This window comes from Podarcis gaigeae, assembly GCF_964106915.1.
Source record: "Podarcis gaigeae genome assembly, chromosome: 14".
Taxonomy (NCBI): Eukaryota; Metazoa; Chordata; class Lepidosauria; order Squamata; family Lacertidae; genus Podarcis; species Podarcis gaigeae.
In genome coordinates, this window is record NC_139690.1 from 40,677,200 (window position 1) to 40,701,871 (window position 24,672).

Consider the following 24,672-nt stretch of genomic DNA (forward strand, 5'->3'; position numbering starts at 1 on the left):
TCCAATGGGACCGCTTTTGATAAAACTTAGCTGGAAGCAACCCTTTGCAGCTCAGCTTCCATCACGACACACAGCAGGGATTTCCAGGCAACCGGTTCATTGCACTTAGGGGACACTGTCTCAAAACGAGTGCATTGCAGAGGGTTGGACTAGATGGCCCTCAGGGTCCCTTCCAACTCTACTGTTCCATGATTGTAAGGGTTCTCTCGCACTTTCCAAGAGCACTTCCCCATCACTTCCCTTCCTGCAAAACTTTGGCAGAGCCTCCTGACCAGGCATAGGCAAACTCAGCCCTCCAGATGTTTTGGGACTACAACTCCCATCATCCCTAGCTAACAGGACCAGTGGTCAGGGATGATGGGAGTTGCGGTCTCAAAACATCTGGAGGACCGAGTTTGCCTATGCCTGCTCCTGCCTCACAGAAACCCTGGAGAGCTGCTGCCAATCGGTGTAGACAACACTGGGCTAGATGGACCATTGGTCTGCTTTGAGATAAAACAGCTTCGATGTTCTACGGTCCTCTGTGGATCTGCGTGCTCTGTGTGGACAAAGAAAGCTTTCCTCCTTTTCCCATCCCACTAGACCGCTGCGGGTGGCGCCATGGGTTAAACCACAGAGCCTAGGACTTGCTGATCAGAAGGTCGGCGGTTCGAATCCCTGCGACGGGGTGAGCTCCCGTTGTTTAGTCCCAGCTCCTGCCAACCTAGCAGTTCGAAAGCATGTCAAAGTGCAAGTAGATAAATAGGTACCCCTCCAGCGGGAAGGTAAACGGCGTTTCCGTACGCTGCTCTGATTCGCCAGAAGCGGCTTAGTCATGCTGGCCACATGACCCGGAAGCTGTACGAAGGCTCCCTCGGCCAGTAAATCAAGATGAGCACCGCAAACCCAGAGTCAGCCACGACTGGACCTAATCGTCAGGGGTCCTTTTACCTTTACCTTTACCTAGACCCCCGTGAATATCCAAGGATGCTGAATTTTGGAAGATTTGGTGCAAACGTCTGCGAGAACAGGATGCTGGATGGGCCACTGGCCTGATCCTGCATCTTCTTATGCCCTATGATTGCTGTATTGGCAGGCAAGCTGTATTGGCAGGCATGCGACTGAATCCCACCGCGAAGCAGTCCAGAGTTCACTGACCTTGGCTTTTTCCTCGGGGGACTCCGCGCAGTGCCAGGGAGGCGGCCGAGGAAACTCCGCCGAACCAGTCCGTCCTCCTCTGCAACAAGTGCCTGGGCGGGCCAGCCTCTTCCCCCAAGGCAGGCAGGGACGGCCCCTTCCTCTTGGCGCGGGGCGAGTGGCGCCGTCGAGGGATCGAGATCAGCCAAGTTGCCTCCGCCAAATCCGTCCAACAAACTGTAGGCAACGGCGTGAGTGTCTCCCCTCCCTGCTCCTCCTCCTCTCGCCCTGGGCGGTGCTGCTGCTGCTGCTGCTGCTCGCTGAACTTCGCGGAGGCCGAGATCGGGGTAATCGAACAGCTTCCGACGTGGCGGGGCTGCTTTCTCGCTTTCGCTTTCTTTGTCCCGACTTTCTCTCGTCCAAGCGCTTCGGCGGCGGCCCCAGAGCGCGCAGGCTTTCGCTTGCTCGCTGCTGCCACACTTCGGGCAGATTGCTCGTTGAAAGAAAGGCAAACACAGTTGATGTCGAATAGATTCTTTTAAAGGGGTTTCTTAACCGACCTTCAACTATGAGGTCCCAGGGCAGGTCCCAACTACAACCATTATTAGTAGTAATTAAATAATAATAGATAATTAGTTTATTAATTATTAATAATTAAATAATAATTAATTAGTAATTGGGCTATGTGATCCTCGTAGTCCCTTCCAACTCTACAAGTTGATTCTGTGAATATTCCATGTTAAAACAAACCCAAATAAAACCATTGCAGTTATACAGGTGTTTCCAAATGGGACGGAATGGTATTTTGTTCAAACCTAATTTCTTTTGTTAAGTCCCTTAAGGCTGGACAAACTGGTTTCCCCAGAATAAATCCTAGCATAAACCTGGAACAATTGTTGTTGCAGTGGTGGTGGTGGTGGTGGTTGTCCCACTCTTCTGCCAAACAAAAGCTCCCACAGAGGCTTAAAAGATCAGTGAAAAAAGACAGTCCCGTCCCTCAGGCTCACAACACAAAAGGAAAAAGGGACTGGGAGGGAGAAGGGAGAAAGAACAAGCTCAGGCATGAATTCTTAGTAACAAACTCTTGCAGGTAACAGCAGGAATAGAGAGAAGCCGAAACGTTGCAAATTTTTCAGAAGATGCCATGGAGAGACCTTGCCATTTCATCAAAATCCCGCTCTCTCAGCCTGATGGAATAGCTGCTATAGATGCAAGTTCAAGGAGGGAGATCTCTAAATCAAGTAGTTGTTTCTGGAGGGTTTTACTCATGAGTAGACCAGCTGGCTGGGGGTGTTTTGGCCTGCTGTTTGATATGAGAGAGAGATATAGTGGACAAAATGCACTACTACCCTGTTCAGTTTTTACCCTTGTGGAAAAGTGTAACTAATTTTAAAAGTTTTTGAGCAGCCTGCTAACTGTTGTATTCCTTCCGCAAGCACTGTTGCATTTGACCTGGATTAACCCTGGCCATGTGAGGACAAGGCAAGGAAAAGAAGAACTTTGAGTGGGTTATTTATAAGTGACTGTTTAGAGTAATTTAACTATCAATCCCTCTTCGTGAGGAACTCAGAATTATAGCTCTGTGAGGAGAATAGGGGTCTTCTAACAACACTCAACACCTTTAACCAGTGTTTTTTTCTGGAGGGACACAGGGATACGCATACCCCTCAACATTTTGTGAGTCTTTGTACTTTTGTCCATTTACTGTATTTATTTTTCCCAATTTGAAGTACATTGGTACCTCAGGTTACATACGCTTCAGGTTACAGACTCCGCTAACCCAGAAATAGTGCTTCAGGTTAAGAACTTTGCTTCAGGATGAGAACAGAAATTGTGCTCCGGCAGCGCGGCAGCAGCAGGAGGCCCCATTAGCTAAAGTGGTGCTTCAGGTTAAGAACAGTTTCAGGTTAAGAACAGAACTCCGGAGCGAATTAAGTACTTAACCCAAGGTACCACTGTACAGTCATACCTTTTGTTACGTTCGGTTCAGGTTACGTTCTTTCAGGATACATCCTGCGGTGACCCGGAAGTAATGGAACAGGTTAGTTCCGGGTTTCGCCGCTCGCGCATGCGCAGACGCTCAAAATTACGTCATGCGCATGCGCAGAAGTGGTGAATCGTGACCCGCGCAGACGCAGGTTGCGTTCTGCTCATGTTGCGAATGGGGCTCCGGAATGAATATCGTTCGCAACCAGAGGTACCACTGTATAAAATTGTGATTTTCTTGAGTCAAAATGACAGTACCCCTAAACATTTTTTTAAAAAGCATTGCCTTTAACAAACCACAGCTTCCAGGGTTTTGGGGGGAAGCCGTGACTTGTTTAAAGTGGTAACATATCACTTAAAATGTATGCAGTGAATGTGGAAGAAGATGATAACTACCCTACTCCTTTCTGTTTCTTCCCCTTTGCCAACGTTGAACAGATGTGCATTGATAAAAGGCACCCCCCCCCTCAAAGACCATATTTGTAACTATGATTATATCAGGATTTATTTGGGTGATTATGTGACCAATGGGCAGCAACACATGTGAGCATCTAGAAGACAAGTCAATCTTCATCTATCTTTCGCTCTTCTCTTTCACATATTGTGAGATTATTTTCTCAAGGCGTGTTTTCAAATACCCCAGAAGAAAACGCCATAAATAACCCAGAATTTAAATAGGAGGGGAAACTTGGTAGGGTTTGAGAAACAAAAACTTGGTTTCCATTCCTTTGATTTAGCCCATGCTTCCTTGAAGTAGCTCAGGATAGCAAGCATGAGCCCCACCCTCCCGGGACAAAATGGTCCCGTGTGGTAAATTTGGTTCAGAGATAATCTGAAGGTTTACATCAGGGCAGTTGTATGAACAAACACATCATTGTAACTTTTTCTGTAGTGTTTTATAAATGTGGCTTTTGTAGCCTCCGGTTCTGGAATTCGTTGTAGACATTCTTCCAGTTTAAACCAAAACTCAGACGTGGGATGAAGGGCAGAACAAATCATTGGAACAGTAGAGAAAGGAACAAGAAAGGTTCACTTGCCCCATGATCAGTGTCCCCCCATCATCCACAGCCAGCTTAGCCCAGAGGTCAAGGATGATAGGAGTTGTAGTCCACCCACATCTGGGGGCCCAAGGTTGAAGAATACTGCACTAGAGCCCACTGACACTTCAGAGGTATAATGCGATGGAGCAGCCTTGCACATGTTTTGGACTTCAGCTCCCATCAGCCTCAGCCAACATGGTCAATAGTCAGGTGACGAGGTACAGATTCTACCTCAGTGTTTACATGCCACAGATGTTTTAACACGTGGAATGTTTATTGTGTTTTCCAGATTTGCTTTCTAACCGGGTTTTTTGTTGTTGATGTTTTTAGGGGATGATTTATTTTTATTATTTTTTTGCTAATTTTGTGGCTTCAAATGCAGATCTTTTATCATATTTTCGTATCTGATTTCCATTTGTAATCTTCTGTTTTGATAATCTTGTCTTGTTTTAAGAGATTCCCTTCCCCAAATATACAAACAAACAAACAAACAAACAAACAAAGTGTGAAATATCATCCATTGATTGCTTCTGACATCTCGTAGAGACACGCTTTCTCTCCAGAATTTTCTTGACCTATAAGACCGCACCCTGTTATTACTTCATTCCTGTTTTTATTACAGTGGTACCTCTGGTTGCGAACGGGATCCGTTCCAGAGCCCCGTTCACAACATGAGCAAAACACAACCCACATTTGTGCGTGTATGAGTTGCGATTCACTGCTTCTGTGCATGCGCGTGACATCATTTTGAGCGTCTGTGCATGCGTGAGCAGCAAAACCCGGAAGTAACCCTTTCCGGTACTTCCGGGTTGCTGCGGGACACAACCTGAAAAGATTTAACCTGAAGCAAACATAACAAGAGGTATGACTGTATACTGTTTTTTGGTGTTTAAAGGTAAAGGTAAAGGGACCCCTGACCATTAGGTCCAGTTGTGGCCGACTCTGGGGTTGCGGCGCTCATCTCGCTTCATTGGCCAAGGGAGCCGGCGTACAGCTTCCGGTTCATGTGGCCAGCATGACTAAGCTGCTTCTGGCGAACCAGAGCAGCACACAGAAACGCTGTTTACCTTCCTGCCAGAGTGGTACCTATTTATTTACTTGCACTTTGACGTGCTTTTGAACTGCTAGGTTGCAGGAGCAGGGACCGAGCAACGGGAGCTCACTCCGTCGGGGGGATTCGAACTGCCGACCTTCTGATCGGCAAGTCCTAGGTTCTGTGGTTTAACCCACAGCGCCACCCACGTCCCTATGTGTGGTGTTTAGGGTTCATTTATTTGTATATACTTAGAGATTATATATTTGTGTGTGTGTGTATGTGTGTGTGGTTTAGAAATGCTCTTGCATAAAATAATAAAGAAAAAGAATGTTGAAATTCTCAGTGAGCTGAAGAAATCAGTATCTTCTGTTGTACAATGGTTTCCCTTTGTATTTCAGGTAGGCAGCTCATGAAAAATGCACTGAATGTAATACACTGTAGAAAGCCTCACTATGGCGTGCATCACCTCGATGATATTATCGAAGGCCTTGGCCTTTCGAGCTCTCTGGCCTCTTCGCCTGTCTTCTTCCAGAAGCTTCAGCAAATGGCAGCTGGCCCTGGCTGCTCAGAACTTTTCAGGCTACGAATCCATACAAGCACAATATAAGCCAGAGGTGCCAGAATACTTCAACTTTGCAAAAGATGTGGTAGATAACTGGGCTGAGGCGGAAAAGGTAACATTTTTTGTCACTTTTCATGTCAAGTCTTTCAAATGTGGCTCATCAACACAGCAGTCTGGTTTGCACATAACACTAAGCCATGGTTTATATACCTTAGCAGTTTGGCCATGGTTTATTAAACACAAATTAACCATTGCTTGTTAGCCATGGTTTGTTGTTGGTTCATAAACCTTGTTTACTGTGGCTTGGCATTACACAGTAACCTAGCCAGTGTGTGGTGGGTGTTTTAAATTCCATCCTATACATAGCTGTCAACTTTTTCCTTTTCTTGCGAGGAATCCTATTCAGAATAAGGGAATTTCCCTTTAAAAAGGGGAAACGTTGACAGCTATGATCCTATATTTCAATAGATCCTTTGCTCCAGTGTTGTTTGACTTCAACTGCCAGCATTCCCAATGTTCAGGGAAGATGGGAATTGTAGTCCAACATCATCTGGAGGGCCACAAGATAGCCACTTACATTTTAGTACCCAAAACTGCACCATACGCCCTCAAAGAGGTATCAGCAGGCCTGAAGGATACAAAGCTTGTAGAAGTACGAAATATTGGGGGGGGCTCCTAAGGGGGGACAGAACAGACCAATAAGGACTGAGCATGCTCTGTGGGTTCAGAATGCAGGTTGAGCGGACCTAGAAAACCAGTGGGGAGGGCAATGGAATGGAGTATACTGGAAAAGGGTATAGCTGGCTGGCACTTTCTAACAGGAGCATTACAATATTCTGGTGCTGGTCCCACTAGTAGAGACATCGACAAAGACAAAGCAAAGCAGGAAATGTCAGATTAACCAATTAATTACTTTAAGTACGGACAGGGCAGAAATTCAGCTCAATTCACATTCAAATAGATCCTAAACTGCACTTTTCAAAACAACATATGGGACGAAACACTTTGAAATTCATTTTTTTAAAAAAAATAATATTTATTCAAATTTTAAAGGTTACAAAGGGAAAAAAGAAAAAAGAAAAAAAGAAAAAAACAGAAAAATACAAACAATTTAAAAAAACAAATCAAACCTTCCCATAACTTATCTTTCATTTGCTTGTTTCCAAAACACTTTGAAATTCAAACTTTTGTGAGTTTTTCAGTGCCATTCTCTAGCCCAAGTAATGTTTAGAAAAATCAAAATACTAGGGTAATTTGTGAATATGAATGCTTATATTAGTGGGCACAACAAACAAAAATGTATTGTATTAGGGAAGATTGCTTTATAAAATTGTACATATTGGGCAAAATTGCATCCAAAAACGTGGCTAGTAAGAGAAATTTTGCTGAGGAATTTTCACAATAACTGATTTTTCTCAAAAAAAGTAAAAACTGAATTGCAAACTGATGTGTAGATAACTAAGTCTAAAACTGAAACATGAGAAACCAAAATTGACAGGCCTATAGCTATAACCAGTACTTCATAATTGGCCATAAGAAGCGTTCTGCCAACTGAGTGTGGTTGTTTACAGCCAGCTGACTCTGTCATTCCAACAGGAAGGAAATCGACCGACAAACCCAGCTCTCTGGTGGGTTAATGACCAAGAAGACCAAGTGAAGTGGAGCTTTGTGGAGCTGTCCTACATTTCCAAAAAAGCAGCTAGAGTGCTCTCTGAGCAGTGTGGCCTGCAGAGGGGAGACAGAGTCATTGTGATCCTGCCACGGATTCCTGAATGGTGGCTCTTGAATGTGGCTTGCATGCGAACAGGTTAGCAGCATGCGGAGAAGTGCTGGTTGGTGGAGGAAGCAGGATCAATCCCTTCCCATTTTTCTAGTTCAGGGACTGACCTCTGCCTAAACACTTGAGCCATCCTTTCATGGATAATGTTCTTTATTTATACAGATGTTTTCCCCACCCTCTGCTTCTCTTCTAGCCCCCGCCTACACTATACATTTAAAGCAATATCAGACCACTTTAATCGGTTATGGCTTCCCCCAAAGAATTCTGGGAACTGACGTTTGTCAAAGTTGCTGAGATTGTTAGGAGGCCCCTACTGTTAGAATTCCTGCTCCATGACTGCAGTCATGGGATTTTTGTCTATCACATGATGTGGTATGTTTTGATTCCACAAAGTGGGAAGTGACGGAGACAGGATATTTGTGTTACTGTGTTCCGTGAAGTGGGACTATTGTCCTTTGTTCATTCTCTTTGCTGTCTGATGCTAGAGAGAGAGGGAGCCATGTTGCAGTGCTCCATGTGTGTTTATATGTAAATAAGGTAGATTAGTCAAAATGCTGAGTTGCTGAGGTCTGTTACGCAAGCTGCGAAGACTCTGCGGATCCCTAAGTGTGCCAATGTTTGTTGGCATCAGTCGCTGTGATGTTCGGGCAGAAGAAAGCTTTTGAAGCTCCTGAATGATTGACCGGGAGGGAGGCAACATCCCAGTCGGGCATGTGTCTCTACCAGGGTCCTACTCGAGTGTAGGACGAGCTCCCCTCACAGAGCTGCAATTCCCAGAGTTCCCTAGGAAAAGGGATTGCCTGTTAAAACACTTTGAGAATTGTAACTCTGAAGGGAACAATACCCAGCAGCCTGAGAATTCGTAGGATTTTTTTGGGGGGAAGCCATGACTGTAAAAGTGGGATGATACTGCTTTAAATGGATAATGCAGATGGGGTCCTAGTTTCTGTCCTGTTCCCATTTATGTCTGCACACACCCTTAATAGAGCCTCAGTTTGCACCTCACACAGCTGTGTTTTGCAGCTGGATGCCAAATATTAACCATAGCGCAGGGGTCAGGGATTGGATCCAGTCAGTGAGTTGGATCCTTAACTCCCCCTCCCCTGCGGTATGACTCATTCCCCCCCCCCCATGCAGTTTGAAATTCAAAGCCTTCAGTGCTCCCATTGCAATGAAGGAAGCTGATTTGGAATATTGGGTTTCAAGCAAGGGACTTTTCTAACTTTTTGTGTGTGAGATGCGAGGGATTGAACCAGAGACCATTTACATGTACGGCAGATGTTCTAACCCAGGGGTCAGCAACCTTTTTCAGCCGTGGGCCAGTCCACTGTCCCTCGGACCATGTGATGGGCCGGACTATATTTTGAAAAATAAAAAATGAACGAATTCTTATGCCCCACAAATAAACCAGAGATGCATTTTAAATAAAAGGACACATTCTACTCATGTAAAAACACGCTGATTCCCAGACCATCCGCAAGCCGGATTGAGAACGCGATTGGGCCGCATCCAGCCCACAGGCCTTAGGCTGCCTCCCCCTGCTCTAACCACTTCTTCATCACTCTTAAGTTGGAAACATGTGACATCATTTTTAATCTTCATCATCTGATCCCTCATTAGGAACCGTTCTTATTCCTGGGACAACACAGCTGACAGCGAAAGACATTCTCCACCGAGTCCAGACTTCAAAGGCCAGATGTATCATTACTGACCAGGTTCTGGCCCCAGCAGTAGATACCATAGCTGCCAAATGCCCATCTCTAGAATTCAAGCTCATTGTGTCAAGGAACCACAGGGAGGACTGGCTAAACTTCAGCGACTTATTGAAGTAAGTATACAGACTTGTCTCTATACATAATCTCTCTGCGGGACACATTTGGCAAGAGTCGTGTGCTTGAAGGCTGTGGTTCTTTTGATCACATGGGCTTCAATTTATTCTGTGTCTTACAGACTTGCACCTGCCGAGCATGACTGTGCAGTCACAAAGAGCTGTGACCCAATGGCTATCTATTTCACTAGCGGGACAACGGGGACTCCCAAAATGACTGAACATTCTCATGCAAGTCATGGCATTGGCCTTGGTGTAAATGGAAGGTATGAAAGGGTTTGTGTGTGCGTACTTTTTGCAGTTTCTTGCCAACTGATCCACACTCGGTTTCATGAGAGCACCCAGATAAGGAATTATTCTGGTCATTTACTGATCGCTGAAGAATTGATGCTTTTGAATTATGGTGCTGGAGGAGACTCTTGAGAGTCCCATGGACTGCAAGAAGATCAAACCTATCCATTCTGAAGGAAATCAGCCCTGAGTGCTCACTGGAAGGACAGATTGTGAAGCTGAGGCTCCAATACTTTGGCCACCTCATGAGAAGAGAAGACTCCCTGGAAAAGACCCTGATGTTGGGAAAGATTGAGGGCACAAGGAGAAGGGGACGACAGAGGATGAGATGGTTGGACAGTGTTCTCGAAGCTACCAGCATGAGTTTGACCAAACTGCGGGAGGCAGTGGAAGACAGGAGTGCCTGGCGTGCTCTGGTCCATGGGGTCACGAAGAGTCGGACACAACTAAATGACTAAACAACAACAACATCATCATCAACAAAACTTTTTGCAGTTTCTTGCCAACTGATACACACTGGGTTTCATGAGAGCACCCAGATAAGGAATTATTCTGGTCATTTTTGCAGGAGGATACAAGCACATACCTTTTGTAAACCGCTTTGAGTTGTTTGTAAAAAATAATATAAAGGAGTATGTATGTTATGATAGGCATAGGCAAACTCGGCCCTCCAGATGTTTTGGGACTACAACTCCCATCATCCCTGACCACTGGTCCTGTTAGCTAGGGATGATGGAAGTTGTAGTCCCAAAACATCTGGAGGGCCAAGTTTGCCTATGCTTGTGTTATGACATACATACATACATACATACATACATACATACATACATACTGGCCTTCAGGTTTGTGCCTTCAAAATGGACTCAAGGGTTCTGATGGCCTACCACAACAAAACCACTTTAAACCTGGACTTCGGAAAGTGACAGGATATGCACTGAAAGTGTGGGATAAATGAATGATTAACAGGAAGACATGGAAACACCCCACAAGCAAATCAGGATGAATGCTTACAGTCATGTAACCACCCCGTAATCAAATCAGAACAAATGCTCCATGAAGACTACATCTAGTCTAACCACTTTGTGAAAGTAAATCAAGATGAATGCCAAATGAACAAGTTGTCTTAAGATAGTTCAAGAACAGATCTTCACAATGCTGTTGCTTGCAGTTACAGGCTGTGTAGGTATGACAGCAATCTGCCTCCTTTGCTGGGGTCAACTAACTGATCCCACTAGTTATGAAGCCCACATAATGATTTCAGCTAGCACAATGGGGCTTCTCCCTTCTCCCCTGTCCTTCTGCACAGGATTTTTTGTGGGGGGAGGAGAACCCCACAACAACACGGGGGAAGAGGGAGGAGAAGGCAAACAACCAGAAATGCTTGCGCTGATGGAACATTTCTAGCAGTGTGATGTTAAATTCCTAACATTTTGCACTTCTTCTTTCTGTTACATAGGTATTGGCTAGATTTGACCCCCTCGGACATAATTTGGAATACGTCTGACACAGGCTGGGCAAAATCGGCTTGGAGCAGTGTTTTCGCACCCTGGATTCAAGGGGCATGTGTGTTCATTCACGGCATGCCACGGTTCGAGCCAACCCCTGTACTCGAAGTAAGGGACAAGTATTATACTAGTTACTCAAGGACTGGACTTTCCTTTCAACCTTGTTTGGATTCATACAACTGAACTGGTTGTGTGGGATGTTGGCTGAGTAGACGCATAGAATTTATCTCACAGTGAAGCCGTCCTGTGATGGCTGCAGCATTTACCTCGCTCTCAGCCCAGCTCACTTCTGCAAGTTCATCTTCTTAATCTGCTTTCAACAGTGTTGACCAACAGCTACCTAAATTCAGACCTCATGCCAGACCACATTGTGCACAAACGATCCCTTTATTATTTTCTTAGACTTTATAAATCAACCTTTATTACAGTTCAGAGACCCAACAAATCGTTACAAAGCAATACACAATTCATACAGCCTACCTCCAGGTTAAACAAGCATTTCGTTCAGAATATAGGGATCATTTGTTCTTGCAACTTAGACTTTATAAGTCACTTGTTACCTAAAAACTTACCTTGAAAAGCATTAATATACTTCTAGCTGCTGAGATTAAGTGACATTTGTTTATTTGTTTATTCTTTTATTACAGTCAAAGACCAGCTCACGTAACACAATAAAAACAACATTCATGAAGATAAAGTATACAGTCAGAGCAGATTGCAGCAATAGCTCATGAGTCAAAATTGAGATATATACATACACCCGTTCAACTGAGATTTGGGCTATAATAAAAAAATTGACCCTGAGGCGCCCCAAAAGGCAACTTCAGCATTTCCCTAGTATGCTATGATTAAGTGACGGATTTCTTGTCCCTTGCATGTGCGTTATTGTCACGGAATATATTTAATGGATCTGGAGTTCTGGAGTTGCTTCTATGACCTGTTTGGTTATTTTGGAGATTTCCTGCAGTTATCCAAAAGGATTGAACTCTGGGGCATTCCCACCACATGTGGAGGTACGAGCCTATGGACCTGCAGCCTTGCCAACATTTAGATGAGGTTCCTGGCACCCATTTTCTTATTTTATTTTATTTTAAACACACCAGCTTTTTACTCATGAGAGGCTGGTAAAAGTAGAAAGGGGTCCCCCATTCATCCTCAACCATCTTATGAGTAAAAAGGCAGGCAAAGAAAGCTTTTACAAGCTAACAGCTGTTTTTGGAGGCTAAATTACAAGGATGAAGAGAGGAGGGCTTCCCCTCTCCAACCCCCAGAGAGCTAATTTATAGCAACTGCCTTCAGGGGAAAGAACATCTCCTGTTCCTGTTTTTGAACATGTGGTTCTTGAGGCATCTGTTGTGTTTATAAATGTTAAGCTGCTTTGAGGACTAGTTGAAAAGCAGGATACATATCCAATAAGTACTTAAATCAATCAGCTGGAGAACGGATTAGCAAATATGTCTGTATGCCACATCTTTGTCAAAAACTGCCTACTGATAGCTGCAAAAAGCTATATATTATGATCTGTACACAGCATTAAACTAGATTTTGATCCATTGTTTTTTATAATCATCTAGGCTTTGTCCAGGTTTCCTATAACAACATTCTGTTCTGCTCCAACTGCTTATGGGATGCTAATCCATCACAGTTTAAGCAGGTAAAGAAGTACTGTACAACTTTTAGAAGACATCTGAAGGCAGCCCTTTATGTTTATATAGGTGTTGTTGTTATTTACTACTTGTAATGTTAATGTGCTTTAATACTGGCACCACTTATCATTGCATTTGCTGAGACAAAATCCCAGCCTAAGCAGGAAAACACTTATTGTCTTCCCTGGTGTGGAGCAGCCAGTGAAAGCCAGTGTGGTGTTAGAGCAGCCTTTCTCAACCCAGCATCCCTAGATGTTGTTGGACTACAACTCCCATCATCCCTGACCACTGTTCCTGCTAGCTAGGGATGATGGGAGTTGTAATCCAACATCATCTGGGGACCCAGGGCTGAGAAAGGCTGGGTTAGAGTGTTGGAGTAGGACCAGCGAGACCAAATCTTCACTTAGTCATGCAGCTCACCGGGCCAGTCACTGCATCTCAGGTTAGCCTACCTCACAGGGTTGTTTGGGGAGGGGTTAAATGAGGAGGAGAACAATGTACGCCCCTTTTGAGCTCCTTGGGGAAGACGGTGGGATATAAAAGCAATCGATCAATGGCAAGTCTAGGATGAATGACTGGCAGGAATCTATAGCTGCCCAGACTGCTGTTAACAAGCAGCTCTACACAGGTATGCAGACTTCCAGTTCTAGCTCTGGATGTAGGAGCAAAGATAAAGTGGGAGATCTTATACTATGAGGTGGAAAATTGGAACAGGAAACCTTATTGCTTCTAAATCTCCATGGACCAAATCTGGCAGGTGGGCAGAGGTGAACACATCACACAACCTAGAAAGCTTCCCCCATAAACCATTTATATTTTCATAGCTTAGCTGTGTAAATAAATGTTTTCTGAATCTCCAACCATTTAGCTTTATTAGAAGAAACACTTCTGTCTATCCATGTTCTCCAAACCATGGTTAATTGTATAACCTCTTGATTATGAACCCTTTTGAAATCTAAATGTTTCTCTCTCTCCCCTTCCCCCATTTATCCAAAGTTATAAATTCCACAGCCTGAAGCATTGCGTGAGCGCAGGGGAGCCCATGAACCCAGAAATCATGGAGCAATGGAAAACAAAAACAGGACTGGATATCTATGAAGGCTACGGGCAGACAGAGACGGTAATGCTAGGCAGTTTTTAAAGTGCAGGGTGTTCTTTCTGCTTTCAGAAGGTTCATGAAGCTGCAATGGATGTCCATATTCTGCTACATAAAAAGCAAAAAGTAGTAACTTGCATGCCACCCCCGAGTGGTGCAAAATTTCAGGGGGTTTCAGGCACTTCACCCTGGGTTTGTTTCCTTTTGGGAATCTATTTGTTTGTTTATATATTACATTTATATACCACTCTTCATCATAAGATCTCAGGGCAGTTCACAGAATGAGGCACAGTGGAGACTGCGGTGTCTTTATCATAAATGGTTTATTTACACATATATACAACCTGAGCCTACGATGGAGGGGTTCACATTAATAATCCACGAGGGTCTTGCTTCTCCCATAGCTGCAGTTCTGGATCCAGACAGACATCAGCCATGACTCTGATGCTCTCTCCCGCTCTCCTAACTTTACCAGGCAGGCTGTAACATCTATTTTCCAGGTCACATTCCAGCCAACTCCAAACCCTGGTTTTTGTTCTTCTAATTAACTCTGAGGGAGGGGCCCCATCCACTTGCTGTCTGGCTCGTTGCCTTCCTAATGGCCCATCGCCCCAGGCAATTTCCTGGTCAGGAAAGTAATCTGGCTTATATTTGAACACTTGCCTTGATTAAATTCTAACACCTACTGGACCCAGGAATTTAGGGTGTCTAGCACCCATAAACTCACAACAGTATAAAATACAAAGGCTTAATGTACCTGTTAACAGGGCTGCAACATTTAAACATTGATTTAATTAGTGAGACTAACCAATTAATTGTCTTGACAGCATGCAACCAGATTAGTTACATGAACCTAAGATGCTGCCTTATGCAGAGTCAGAGCACTGAGGCTGATATAGCTCAGTACTGTCTGCACTGACTGGCAGCAGCCATCCAAGATCTCTCCCAGGCAAGGGTCTCTCCTAGCCCTAAGTGAGGATGTCAGGAACTGAACCTGAGAATTACTTGCTAAGTAGACACACGACCGTGACACCATGCAACTTCTCCAGTGCTTTTAGAAGGCCAACTTTTTCTACCTTCTCACTGACAACATGTCACCTAGCATTCCTGTGCCCATAGGAGCCACCTCCTAGGGGCCAAGGCCTCTTCAGCCTCCCAATAAAATATTTGAGGCCACCCCCCACAAAGCAGATGGACATTGCCATTCAAATGGCATGCGTGTGCCGCTTCTAGTGATCAGTTATGCAGGGCAGGGCCTACTTAGGCTTCCCCAATATTTTATTCAAGTTGGCACCTTCACCCACCGAAATCTCATTAGCCACGCTTTGCTTTTCACTACTTGAAACAGGTGCTGGTTTGTGGAACTTTCAAGGGGATGAAAATTAAGCCGGGCTCTATGGGGAAGCCTTCCCCAGCCTATGACACTCAGGTACAGTATGCAGTGCTGGTTTTAGTTTAGTTTTTTTTTTGGGGGGGAGCTAAGGGCTGGAGGTCACAAAGTTGGCTACCCCTAGCTTAAGCAGCTGGTCTTTAACTGGTGGGGTTGGGATTCATGTGCAAGGCACAAGGCAGCCTAAAGTGGACCATACTGGGGTGCCTCGTTTCAAGTTACCATTGGTCCATCTGGTTTAGCATCGTCTACATTGGCAGCAGCTCTCCAGGGTTTCAGACATCATCTTTCACCAACCCCAACTCCAAGATGCCAGGGATTGAACCTGAAACCTTCTGGATGTGAAACAGCAGTGAGATATTGCCCTTCACTGTTCCACCTGATTCCCACCCCCGAGTCCAACTTTGTAATGGATCCTATGACTTTTGAATATTTTCTCTTTGCTTTTAGATAATAGATGAAAACTGCAATATATTGCCTCCTGGGAAAGAAGGAGATATTGCTATCCGAATAAAACCAACGCGGCCATTTTGTCTTTTCACTCAATACACGGTAGGGATGCAAACTGCACGGCTAAGTAAGAACTAGAAGCCGTTAAGTTATTTACTCGGAATTGGATCTAGTTTTCGGATCTCCAGGAATCAGAGTAGCATCTTGCCCTTCCAGCTACAGATGTAAAGCTGGACAAGTGGCAGAAACTTGGAAGGTATTGCAGCGGCTGAAGTGGCTTAGTAGCCATTTGAGGGGCTCAGAATGAGAGTTGGAGAGCAAGGAAGACCAGGCGTCTTGTCTTGTAGGACCATTGACCGAGCAGAAAGAAACACAACACTGAAAGTTTGAGCAAAGGCATGCCCAGGAAAACCTTACTGGGCAAAGCAAAGGTTAAATGGTGCTCCCCCACCGCACAAATTCCATGTACAGACACTGACCAGCCAGAATTATAGGGCTGTACGTTGCACTGAGGGCTGACCAACTGAAATGAATGATCCTAAGTTAGTCAATTCTATTATTTTCAACGTGCTTACTCTGAGTAGGCCTAGCATTGGATACATACCTTCCCACTGTAAGCATGAAACAGCTTGGGGTGGAAAGGAGCAGTAATTACCGCTCTTAATTTTGTGTTATGCCTTGCCCCATGGCAGCCATGGTACTTTCTTCAATATCTACCCTGTTGGTCCAGAAAGCTTGGTTACCCCTGTGTTTAACTCTGGATTTAGTGCAATGTGCAAGCATAACATGCCTTTTCTTCTGGTGTTCTTAAAATGTTCACCGTTAACCCAAGGGCTGAATACTTACCTGCTCCCACAAATGGTATAATTCACCAGCTTTATATATGGCACTTGCGTTATCTCAGTATTATTAACTCAAGTCTTATGGCATGATAGGGTAGAAGGGTGTGGCAAATAGCATTGATACAGCAGGAGGAAATGAATAAAAATAATACAGCCGTACCTTGGAAGTCGAGCGGAAGTCCGTTCGACTTCCAAAACGTTTGGAAACAAAAGTGTGGCTTCTGATTGGCTGCAGGAAGCTCCTGCCTCCAATCGGAAGCCGCGGAAGTTCTGTCGGACATTCGGCTTCCAAAAATAGTTTGCAAACTGGAACACTAACATCCGGGTTTGTGGCGTTCAGGAGCCAAAACATAAGAACTAAGCTGCTTGAAAACCAAGGTATGACTGTAGTGGTGATATAGATATAATATAATCATAGAGTTGGAAGGACCCTGAGGAACCATTGAGTCTAGCCCCCTGCGATGCAGGAATCTCAGCTAAAGCATCCATGGCAGATGGCCACCCAACCTTTGCTTAAGAACCCCCAAAGGAGAGTCCACAACCTCCTGGCGGAGATACAGTATACAGAAACATACACACATATACACTTATATATGCACACATTCAGCTATGCCTAAATTTGCAAGCATGAGCATGCTTGTGCTTTTTATAAGTACCTATTCACCTCTCCCAGGATGATCCAGAAAGAACGAATTCAACTGTACGCGGGGACTTCTACATCACCGGGGACAGAGGAATGCAAGATGAAGATGGCTACTTCTGGTTCGTAGGAAGAGCCGACGACGTCATCAATTCTGCTGGGTAACGCACCTTCTATGTGGTGCTAAGCATTTTCTGCAGACCAAGTATCAGTAGGTCCCTTCAAAGCCTTCTCTTTTGTTTCCAAGATACCGCATTGGACCATTCGAAGTGGAAAGTGCATTGATAGAACACCCGGCAGTCGTAGAATCCGCTGTTGTTAGCAGCCCAGATTCCATCAGAGGGGAGGTAAAAAGAGTCGAGTTGTATTACAGTATGGAATGTTTTTAAAACAGAGGAAACAGTTTGCTGGCTGTTTTGAATGGGTGAAGGTCAGAATGCATGAAGCACCTTCAACAACAACAACAACAAAACAACAACTTTATTACTATTACTATTATATTATACTATATTAATAATAATAATAATTTTATTACTTATTACATTTAGCTGGGTTGCCCCAGCCACTCTGAGCAGCTTACAACACATATAAAAACATTACAAAACATCAGACACTAAAAACTGCCTTCTGATGTCTTCTAAAAGTCAGATAGTTGTTTATTTCCTTGACATCTTATGGAAGGGCATTCCAAAGGGCGGATGCCACTGCCAAGAAACCCCAGTTTTTAAACTGTCATATAATTGAAATTAGATTTTTTATAGTTCATATTTGTTGTAAGCAAAAAGACGTCTCTGAAAAGTCGAAATCCTGCTGGTGTTTACATGTTCTTTTTTGAATTTGAAAGCCTATGAACTCCACAAGGAATTCATGTTCCAGAACACAATGGTCCATGCTGATTTGAACACCTTATGCTGGGATGTACAAGCAGCAATCCCCCGAGCCACTTAAATTGGCATGCTTAGCTTTAAGTTGGCACAGTAAAATGGCTTAAGAGATTTGTGGCTGTACAGTCCATCTCTTCGGCTGCCTGTTAAAAAAAGGTGGTGCAGCCAAAGGACACAATACACACACACACACACAGAGTGTACCATTCTTTGGGTTGGTCGTGGACCGTTGGAAATGATCCATTGTTATAATCTGCCCAAAGAATATTTTGCTAAGTCTTCATGATCTTTTATCAAACATATTTATGTGTTAAGGTTGTGAAAGCCTTTGTGGTTTTGGCACCCGACTACGTTTCCAGCGACCCAGAAGCACTGATTAAGGAGCTACAGGATCACGTCAAAAAGGTCACTGCCCCTTACAAGTATCCTAGAAAGGTAAGCCATGATCTAGCTTCCTTTAGATCCCTGCACTGGCTTCCGAACTCTGCCCAGTTCCTGCACAGGCTTCATGTCCTTGCCTTCAATACTCTCCATGGCTATGTCCCTGCACCTGCCAGCTTTTATATCCTTCCTTTGGGCTCATTCAGCTCTACCACCCTGAGCTTTGTGGATGTGTCCTTTTCTCTAAAATAACCCCACCCTTGGTTTCTCCTTATGCCTGCAACTTCTACCCAGAATGCTTCTGTAAGTCCACCTCCCCTTTCCTTCAAATCAATCCTCAAAACTCATCTTGTCCACAGAATGGAACGAACCCTTCATCAAATACCTTTCTATATCTAAACTGAAGTGCCTGAAACTGAAAAACACATCCATCTCTTATTTACTCCTGTCTTCATTGCCCTCCCTCTCCTCTAGTATTTCCCTTGTGCCTTAGCAGACTGTGAGTCCCTTGGGGCAAGGCTCTGTCAAACCTTTGGAAAAATGCCAGTCAATCTCTGAAGCTGTGTACACAGCATACATTTAAAGCATGCAGGTTCCTTCAATGAATCCTAGGTACCACAGTTCACCCCTTACAAAGCTACCAGCACCCTTAACAAACTACAGTTCCCTGGACTCAGGTGCAGTGGTAAAGGTAAAGGTAAAGGTACCCCTGCCCGTACGGGCCAGTCGTGTCCGACTCTAGGGTTGTGTGGCCATCTCACTTAAGAGGCCGGGGGCCAGCGCTGTCCAGAGACACTTCCGGGTCACGTGGCCAGCGTGATGAAGCTGCTCTGGCGAGCCAGCACCAGCGCAGCACACGGAAACGCCGTTTACCTTCCCGCTATAAAGCGGTACCTATTTATCTACTTGCACTTAAGAGTGCTTTCGAACTGCTAGGTGGGCAGGAGCTGGGACCGAATGACGGGAGCTCACCCCGCCACTGGGATTTGAACCGCCGACCATATGATCGGCAAGTCCTAGGGGCTGAGGTTTTACCCACAGCGCCACCCGCGTCCAGGTGCAGTGGTAGTTTGCTTTAAATATTTGGTGTGTGTGCACCCTGAGAGAGGAATGAGAAGATGCTTTGCAGGGAGTTATCCTGCACACCTGAACTCAACAGCATTGCCCTCATATCAGCTGGTGAACTGCTTTAATGTTTGTGCGGTTTTTAATTGTGTTATAATGTCCTGCTTTAATTGTACAGTGGTGCCTCGCAAAACGAAAAGAATCCGTTCCGCGATTCTCTTCGTCTAGCGGTTTTTTCGTCTTGCGAAGCAAGCCCATTGTCAGCTTAGCGGATTAGCACTATTAGCGGTCTAGCGGCTTTTAGCGATCAGCTGTTAAACGGCTTATCAGCGGAACAGCTGATAAGCGGCTTAGGAAAGGGGGGGCGAAAAAACCCCGCGGGAACTCGCAATATTTTTTCGTCTTGCGAAGCAACCCCATAGAGAAATTCGTTTAGCGAAGTGCCTCCAAAACGGAAAACCCTTTCATCTAGCGGGTTTTCCGTCTTGCGAGGCGTTCGTCTTGCGGGGCACCACTGTATCATAATTGCTGTAAGACATTACGGCATTTTTCAAGGAAACTGTGGTATACAATTTTTTAATATAAATAAACGTGAAGGACCCTGATCCTGGTTGGCACAATGCTTCAGAAAACCAGATGGTTTTTGGGTGCTTCAGAAACTGTGCGAGGGGGCTTTGCAGCCACTGCCCAGCAGCTAAGCCCCTACCTTACCTGCCTCACATCTGGCATCAGGTGTAGGGCATTGTCAAGGCAGGAGTCGGGGCAGGTCAGCAATAACTCACAAAGTTAACTCTTCATTCAAAGAAGCAAACAGCACTGGCCTCATGATCATGGCAACCCTTCCCGGCAGGTCTTGGCCCAATGAAGCAGCTGCAAGAACTGAAGGTCCCCACCTTCCCACTGCTCTCTTAAGACTTCTCCCCAGCACCCTGAGGCTCCTTCACCTTACCACCCTTTGCTGTGCCCGCTTCATTCCTCTTCGTGTTCTGGGAGACCAAGGGGGAGGGGAGCTGGTCACAGCTGAAAAGCGAGACTACCTGGCTTCTTCGGCGGCCTGCCTCACTGCTGCCTCTTGGTCCCTCTCCTTTCATGCCTCTGCTTCTGCCCCTGAGTCTGCACTGCTCTCTGCCACAGCCTCTTCATTCTCACTAAACCCTGTTGCCTCTTCAGCTGCCAACACCTCCTCCTCCCAGTCTGCTCCCTCTGACCCCTCATCCTCGACCTACCACCAATCCCCTGGCTCTGAGCCGTCCTCTCTTGGGGGTTCCCCAGCTGGTGCCTCTCACCATTCCTCAGCATCCACAACAGGTGGTGTAGCTCACAGGCTGGAAGATCCTCCATCCCTGAAATAGGGGTAAGTAGAGCCCTACTGTTTGCTTTCCACAAACAGACTCCATATAAAAAAAACCTTTGTATGTTTTGCCCCCTCTTTGGCTCACTGTAATTCCTTCTCTTGTCCAACAGGTGGAGTTTGTGCCACATCTGCCAAAGACAATCAGTGGGAAAATCAGAAGAAACGAATTGCGCAAGGCAGAGTGGGGAAAAGCTTAGATTTAGCTGTTTACTTCCACAGCGCCTGTTCTGAGTTTTATATTGGTTCCTTATGTTGCAAGATCTTGCCATGCCAGCCTCTGTATTTAAATCCCAATGCTGCAGCTGTCACTCACACACACACACACACACACACACACACACACACTGCAAAAAATCCCCCAACCCTCACATACTCACTCCCTTGGAGAGTTTGAGGTATATTACAAGCAGTGCAGCATCAGACATTTGGGGAATATCAGTGGTTGAGCATCTCCCTCCACCCATTTATATAAAATCCAAAAAGCATCTTGCAAGGTTGAGCAAAGCAAAGCGTAACTCTCATTCCAGACGCTGAGTCGCATGCAGAAAAGAACACAGTGTACTCTGGAGAAAATGTCAACACAAAGTTGATTCCAAAGCTCAGAAGCTTAAAAAATCACCACAAATCTGCAGGGAGCTACAAGAACAAGCTAGACATGTAATCAAGCATGTTAGCCAGTTCCTTTCCCCGCTCCCCTGTAGAGACAGAATGGAAGGGTCTTGATCTGTTCAGATCTCCTGTTGACCCAACAGCTTCCAACACACAGGATGATGGAAGTATCCACACCCAGGCCACCGAAAAAATCAGGGGAGTAAAAGTTGTTGCAATGGGGCCATAGTTGTCTCAAAGCAAGTGAACTGTCTGGGATTATAAATAAGGACCTTCACAGCACTGTTGACACATGCTCATTTCAACATTCCACATAGTTACTTGCAGCAAGCTTCTTTGGGCACCCCTGCTAGAAAGCCCTTCTAGAGACACAACCTGGCCGCAACCTAAATAAGTCCAGTCTCTATTGTGCATCAGGGTGATATAAACTACAAGGGATCCCGTGGTCACCATGCAAGAGTAGCATCCCCACCAAAGCTCCCACCAACGATGTACTATGCTGAATGATGCCGGCATCATTGGAGCAGGAGAAAAGGCTTTTAATTCAGCTGGACACAATCCAGCCAATATTAAGTTCTTTTAAATCCCATTTAGTTCAATGGGAGAATTCAATACACACTGAACGTCAGTGGGGCCTGAAGCGTGTCATACCAGGAATATTTTTCGTTTCTGCAACAACCGGAGGCCCACATCTGTGCTTAAATATCTTCTCCCCCATCCGTGTGTAAGCAAGCTCCTAGGATTATAGTTAAGAACAACTGGGCAGACTTTTAAGTATTAATATTTCTGCATATGTAACTTCCCTACAGTGCTTAAAGAGCTATCAAAATCAAAAAGCTATCAACAGGCAAAATCCAAACTGTTAAAATAGAAAATTGTTTTTATTTCATATTTTATTTCACTTAATTCAGATCATAAAAAATGGTTAGCTAAAAAATTCCAGCCCGGACCAATATGGGTTATCTCCTGGGACACTGAAAGCACTATAGGCACAGTATTTCATGATATTGGCAACCATTTTCAAATCATTGCCAGTTTTCTCATGCATTCAAGAAGAAAGTCACGGAAATCTCCTGCCATGCTATGCAACAACTTCATTCCATTTAATGTGCTGAGCTTGCTTAATTTGTTGTAGAACTTCTACCTCTTTACTTTCTGATTGATATGGGTTTATGTTAGCTCCTGTCTTTGATATAAACTTCTGACTTTTTCCACAGGCTGCGTACCAGCCTCAGGTATGGTGGTAATGCCCCAAAGTAAACAAAACATGTTTTGACAGAAATAGAGCATCAAGATAAGAAAAGTGCTTCAGTTTTACTGTGCAATTTAAGCTGCTATACTGGAAGGAAGTTAACCTCCAGAATTCCAGGCCACACTTTTATTGTACTTCACTAATAAAAAATCAATATGTATATAAAACTTAAAACCATGATACCTTCTTTATGCACTATTTCTTTTAAAAAGCAAGTGTTCAAAGGCCTATGCTACCGATTCTCATGGAGCATGCATGTGTTTGCAGTTATCTAGTAATGGAGACATAATCTGTGATAAGCCTAGAATATAAAAACAGTAGGATAACTTTAAAAGGCAAGACCAACTACTGATGTCATTTGGTTTATCTTCAGCAATACTGTCAAAATCCTTTCAGGGATGCCCATCCTTTTACTTCTCACTTTAGAAGCTTATAGACAGCCCATTTGCAGCATGATTTGGAAGAATATTCTGATGGGGAAACAAAGCTAATAGCCTCTTTCATTTGTGATGGTGTGAGACATTTTTCTCCATGAAGGAGGACGTCAAGGAGGTAGTCCTTGGCTAGGTTCGCATAGAGGGTCGGAGAACAAGGGTCTTCTTTTCAGAATTTCCTGATGAACTGAAACTGCGTCCAGGACATGGCAGCCCCAGAGCACTGGAGGTTGGGAGTGTGAGCTTCTCCTTTTGAAGAGTATGCTCCCATATGAAATAACCGCAGCCCTTTCTATTCCCCGCCTGCTTTCCAACTGGGCAGCTATAGAATGCTTTGCCATGATTCGGACCACCATTCGAAACATTTAGCCTTCTGGCCCTTCGACCGCATCTGCACAAAGGAGGGGTCACTCTCCCAGTCTCTGCAGCCTTTAAAGGCTGGTTTAAGTTGACTGAGGAGTTTAAGATGCCGGAAGGGACGCGGTAGGAACCGAGCCTCCTGACTAACTGGGAGGTACTAGGCATTGCGCCTTTGTCTTCATAAACTATAAAGGGTGGTTTCTTTGCTGGAGGAACTGATTTTGGACTGGAAGGCTTCCTTTTGTGAGCTTCAGATGACAACCTGAAAGGGGTTCCATTTGGCACATCAATGGAAGCAGCACTTGCTTTTGCAGTGGGAAGCTTAAAAGCAGAAGTATCCGAGAACTTATTTGGGGCTATGCTAATGTTATAAATCGTAGTGCTGGGGCTTTGGTACACAACAGACTTGGGGAGTTCCAGATTCAGAGTAGCATCCGCAACACTTTTAGATCCCAAGTTCATCATGTGCGACTCATTCAGATCCATCTTCTCTTCAGTGGTTAATGAACTCTTATGGTTCGGGTCATCCTCCTGCTGCAAACACCCCAAACTTTCATCATCTTGCGATGCTGGTATTAAAGCTACATCCTCCCAATTGGCCAGCGCTGATAAACAATCTGGAGTGGTACTTATGTCTATATCTGAAATACTGACGGAGGAAAGAGTGGTTGAGACTAAAACCAGTCCTGGATTATGCACTGAAGAATTAGAAATGGGGTGCCTGTTATTTAGCGCACTCTGGATGCCCAAAGAGTTATGCGAAGGCTGAAAAGAGCCAAGAGGGGAATCGAGCCTTTCAATCAAGCAGCTTTGGACACTACTATATCCATCAGTCTTTGGGGCATTTCTCGACAGAACATGGGCGTTTCTATGCAGATGAACAGGAGTGAACTCTTGCTGTTGGTTTTCCTTGTTGTTTTTAATTCCTGTGGTAACTCCAGCATTTTTGCTCTCATCCAGACATGACATTCCTGCACCATCATTGCTTCCCAAAGGACTTCCTTCAGTAGGTTTCGGAGACAAAAATCTGGCAATGGAATTCTTCGCAGGAGGTGCCTAAAGAATCCATAAACAAATAAGATATTGTGGGAACCGCAGGAAAGAGATGTCAACAGCCAAGTGAGA

The 24,672-nt window shown here is 44.8% G+C and overlaps 3 protein-coding genes across 5 annotated transcripts in view; 1 reads left to right on the top strand and 2 right to left on the bottom strand.

Moving 5' to 3' along the window:
• LOC310831183 (acyl-coenzyme A synthetase ACSM5, mitochondrial-like) overlaps positions 1 to 1,278 on the bottom strand; it is a 17,898-nt gene extending 16,620 nt beyond the window's left edge. Inside the window, exon 1 of the mRNA XM_083711578.1 lies at positions 1,138 to 1,278. The gene's annotated coding sequence lies outside the window, so the exon portion shown is untranslated. The remainder of the gene's footprint in view (positions 1 to 1,137) is intronic.
• On the top strand, positions 1,170 to 22,927 carry LOC310831176 (acyl-coenzyme A synthetase ACSM3, mitochondrial-like). Of its 3 annotated transcripts, none has more exons than XM_083711568.1 (14): positions 1,170 to 1,367; positions 5,581 to 5,852; positions 7,337 to 7,547; positions 9,141 to 9,348; positions 9,471 to 9,614; positions 11,096 to 11,252; positions 12,719 to 12,798; positions 13,787 to 13,910; positions 15,235 to 15,315; positions 15,727 to 15,828; positions 17,242 to 17,369; positions 17,456 to 17,555; positions 18,408 to 18,527; positions 21,003 to 22,927. In XM_083711568.1, the coding sequence occupies exons 2-14, from the start codon at positions 5,631 to 5,633 to the stop codon at positions 21,087 to 21,089; spliced, it is 1,764 nt and encodes a 587-aa protein (XP_083567694.1). In that variant the 5' UTR covers positions 1,170 to 1,367; positions 5,581 to 5,630; the 3' UTR covers positions 21,090 to 22,927. The 3 variants fall into 3 exon arrangements, with proteins under 3 accessions (XP_083567694.1, XP_083567693.1, XP_083567692.1); XM_083711567.1 differs by having other exon boundaries at positions 1,232 to 1,463; positions 5,577 to 5,852; XM_083711566.1 differs by having other exon boundaries at positions 1,232 to 1,367; positions 5,577 to 5,852.
• On the bottom strand, positions 22,364 to 24,516 carry LOC310831238 (ERI1 exoribonuclease 2-like; the record flags this gene model as incomplete). Its single annotated transcript, XM_083711704.1, has 1 exon — positions 22,364 to 24,516. The coding sequence occupies one exon, from the start codon at positions 24,514 to 24,516 to the stop codon at positions 23,317 to 23,319; it is 1,200 nt and encodes a 399-aa protein (XP_083567830.1). The 3' UTR covers positions 22,364 to 23,316.
• Between the last annotated feature and the right edge of the window lie 156 nt (positions 24,517 to 24,672).

Excerpts from the sequence above, each read along its gene's own strand:
- LOC310831176 (XM_083711568.1), top strand. The coding sequence starts at position 5,631 with ATGGCGTGCATCACCTCGATGATATTATCGAAGGCCTTGGCCTTTCGA. Across the intron at positions 12,799-13,786 it reads ATCCATCACAGTTTAAGCAG|TTATAAATTCCACAGCCTGA; the intron begins GTAAAGAAGTAC and ends ATTTATCCAAAG. Across the intron at positions 13,911-15,234 it reads GCTACGGGCAGACAGAGACG|GTGCTGGTTTGTGGAACTTT; the intron begins GTAATGCTAGGC and ends TACTTGAAACAG.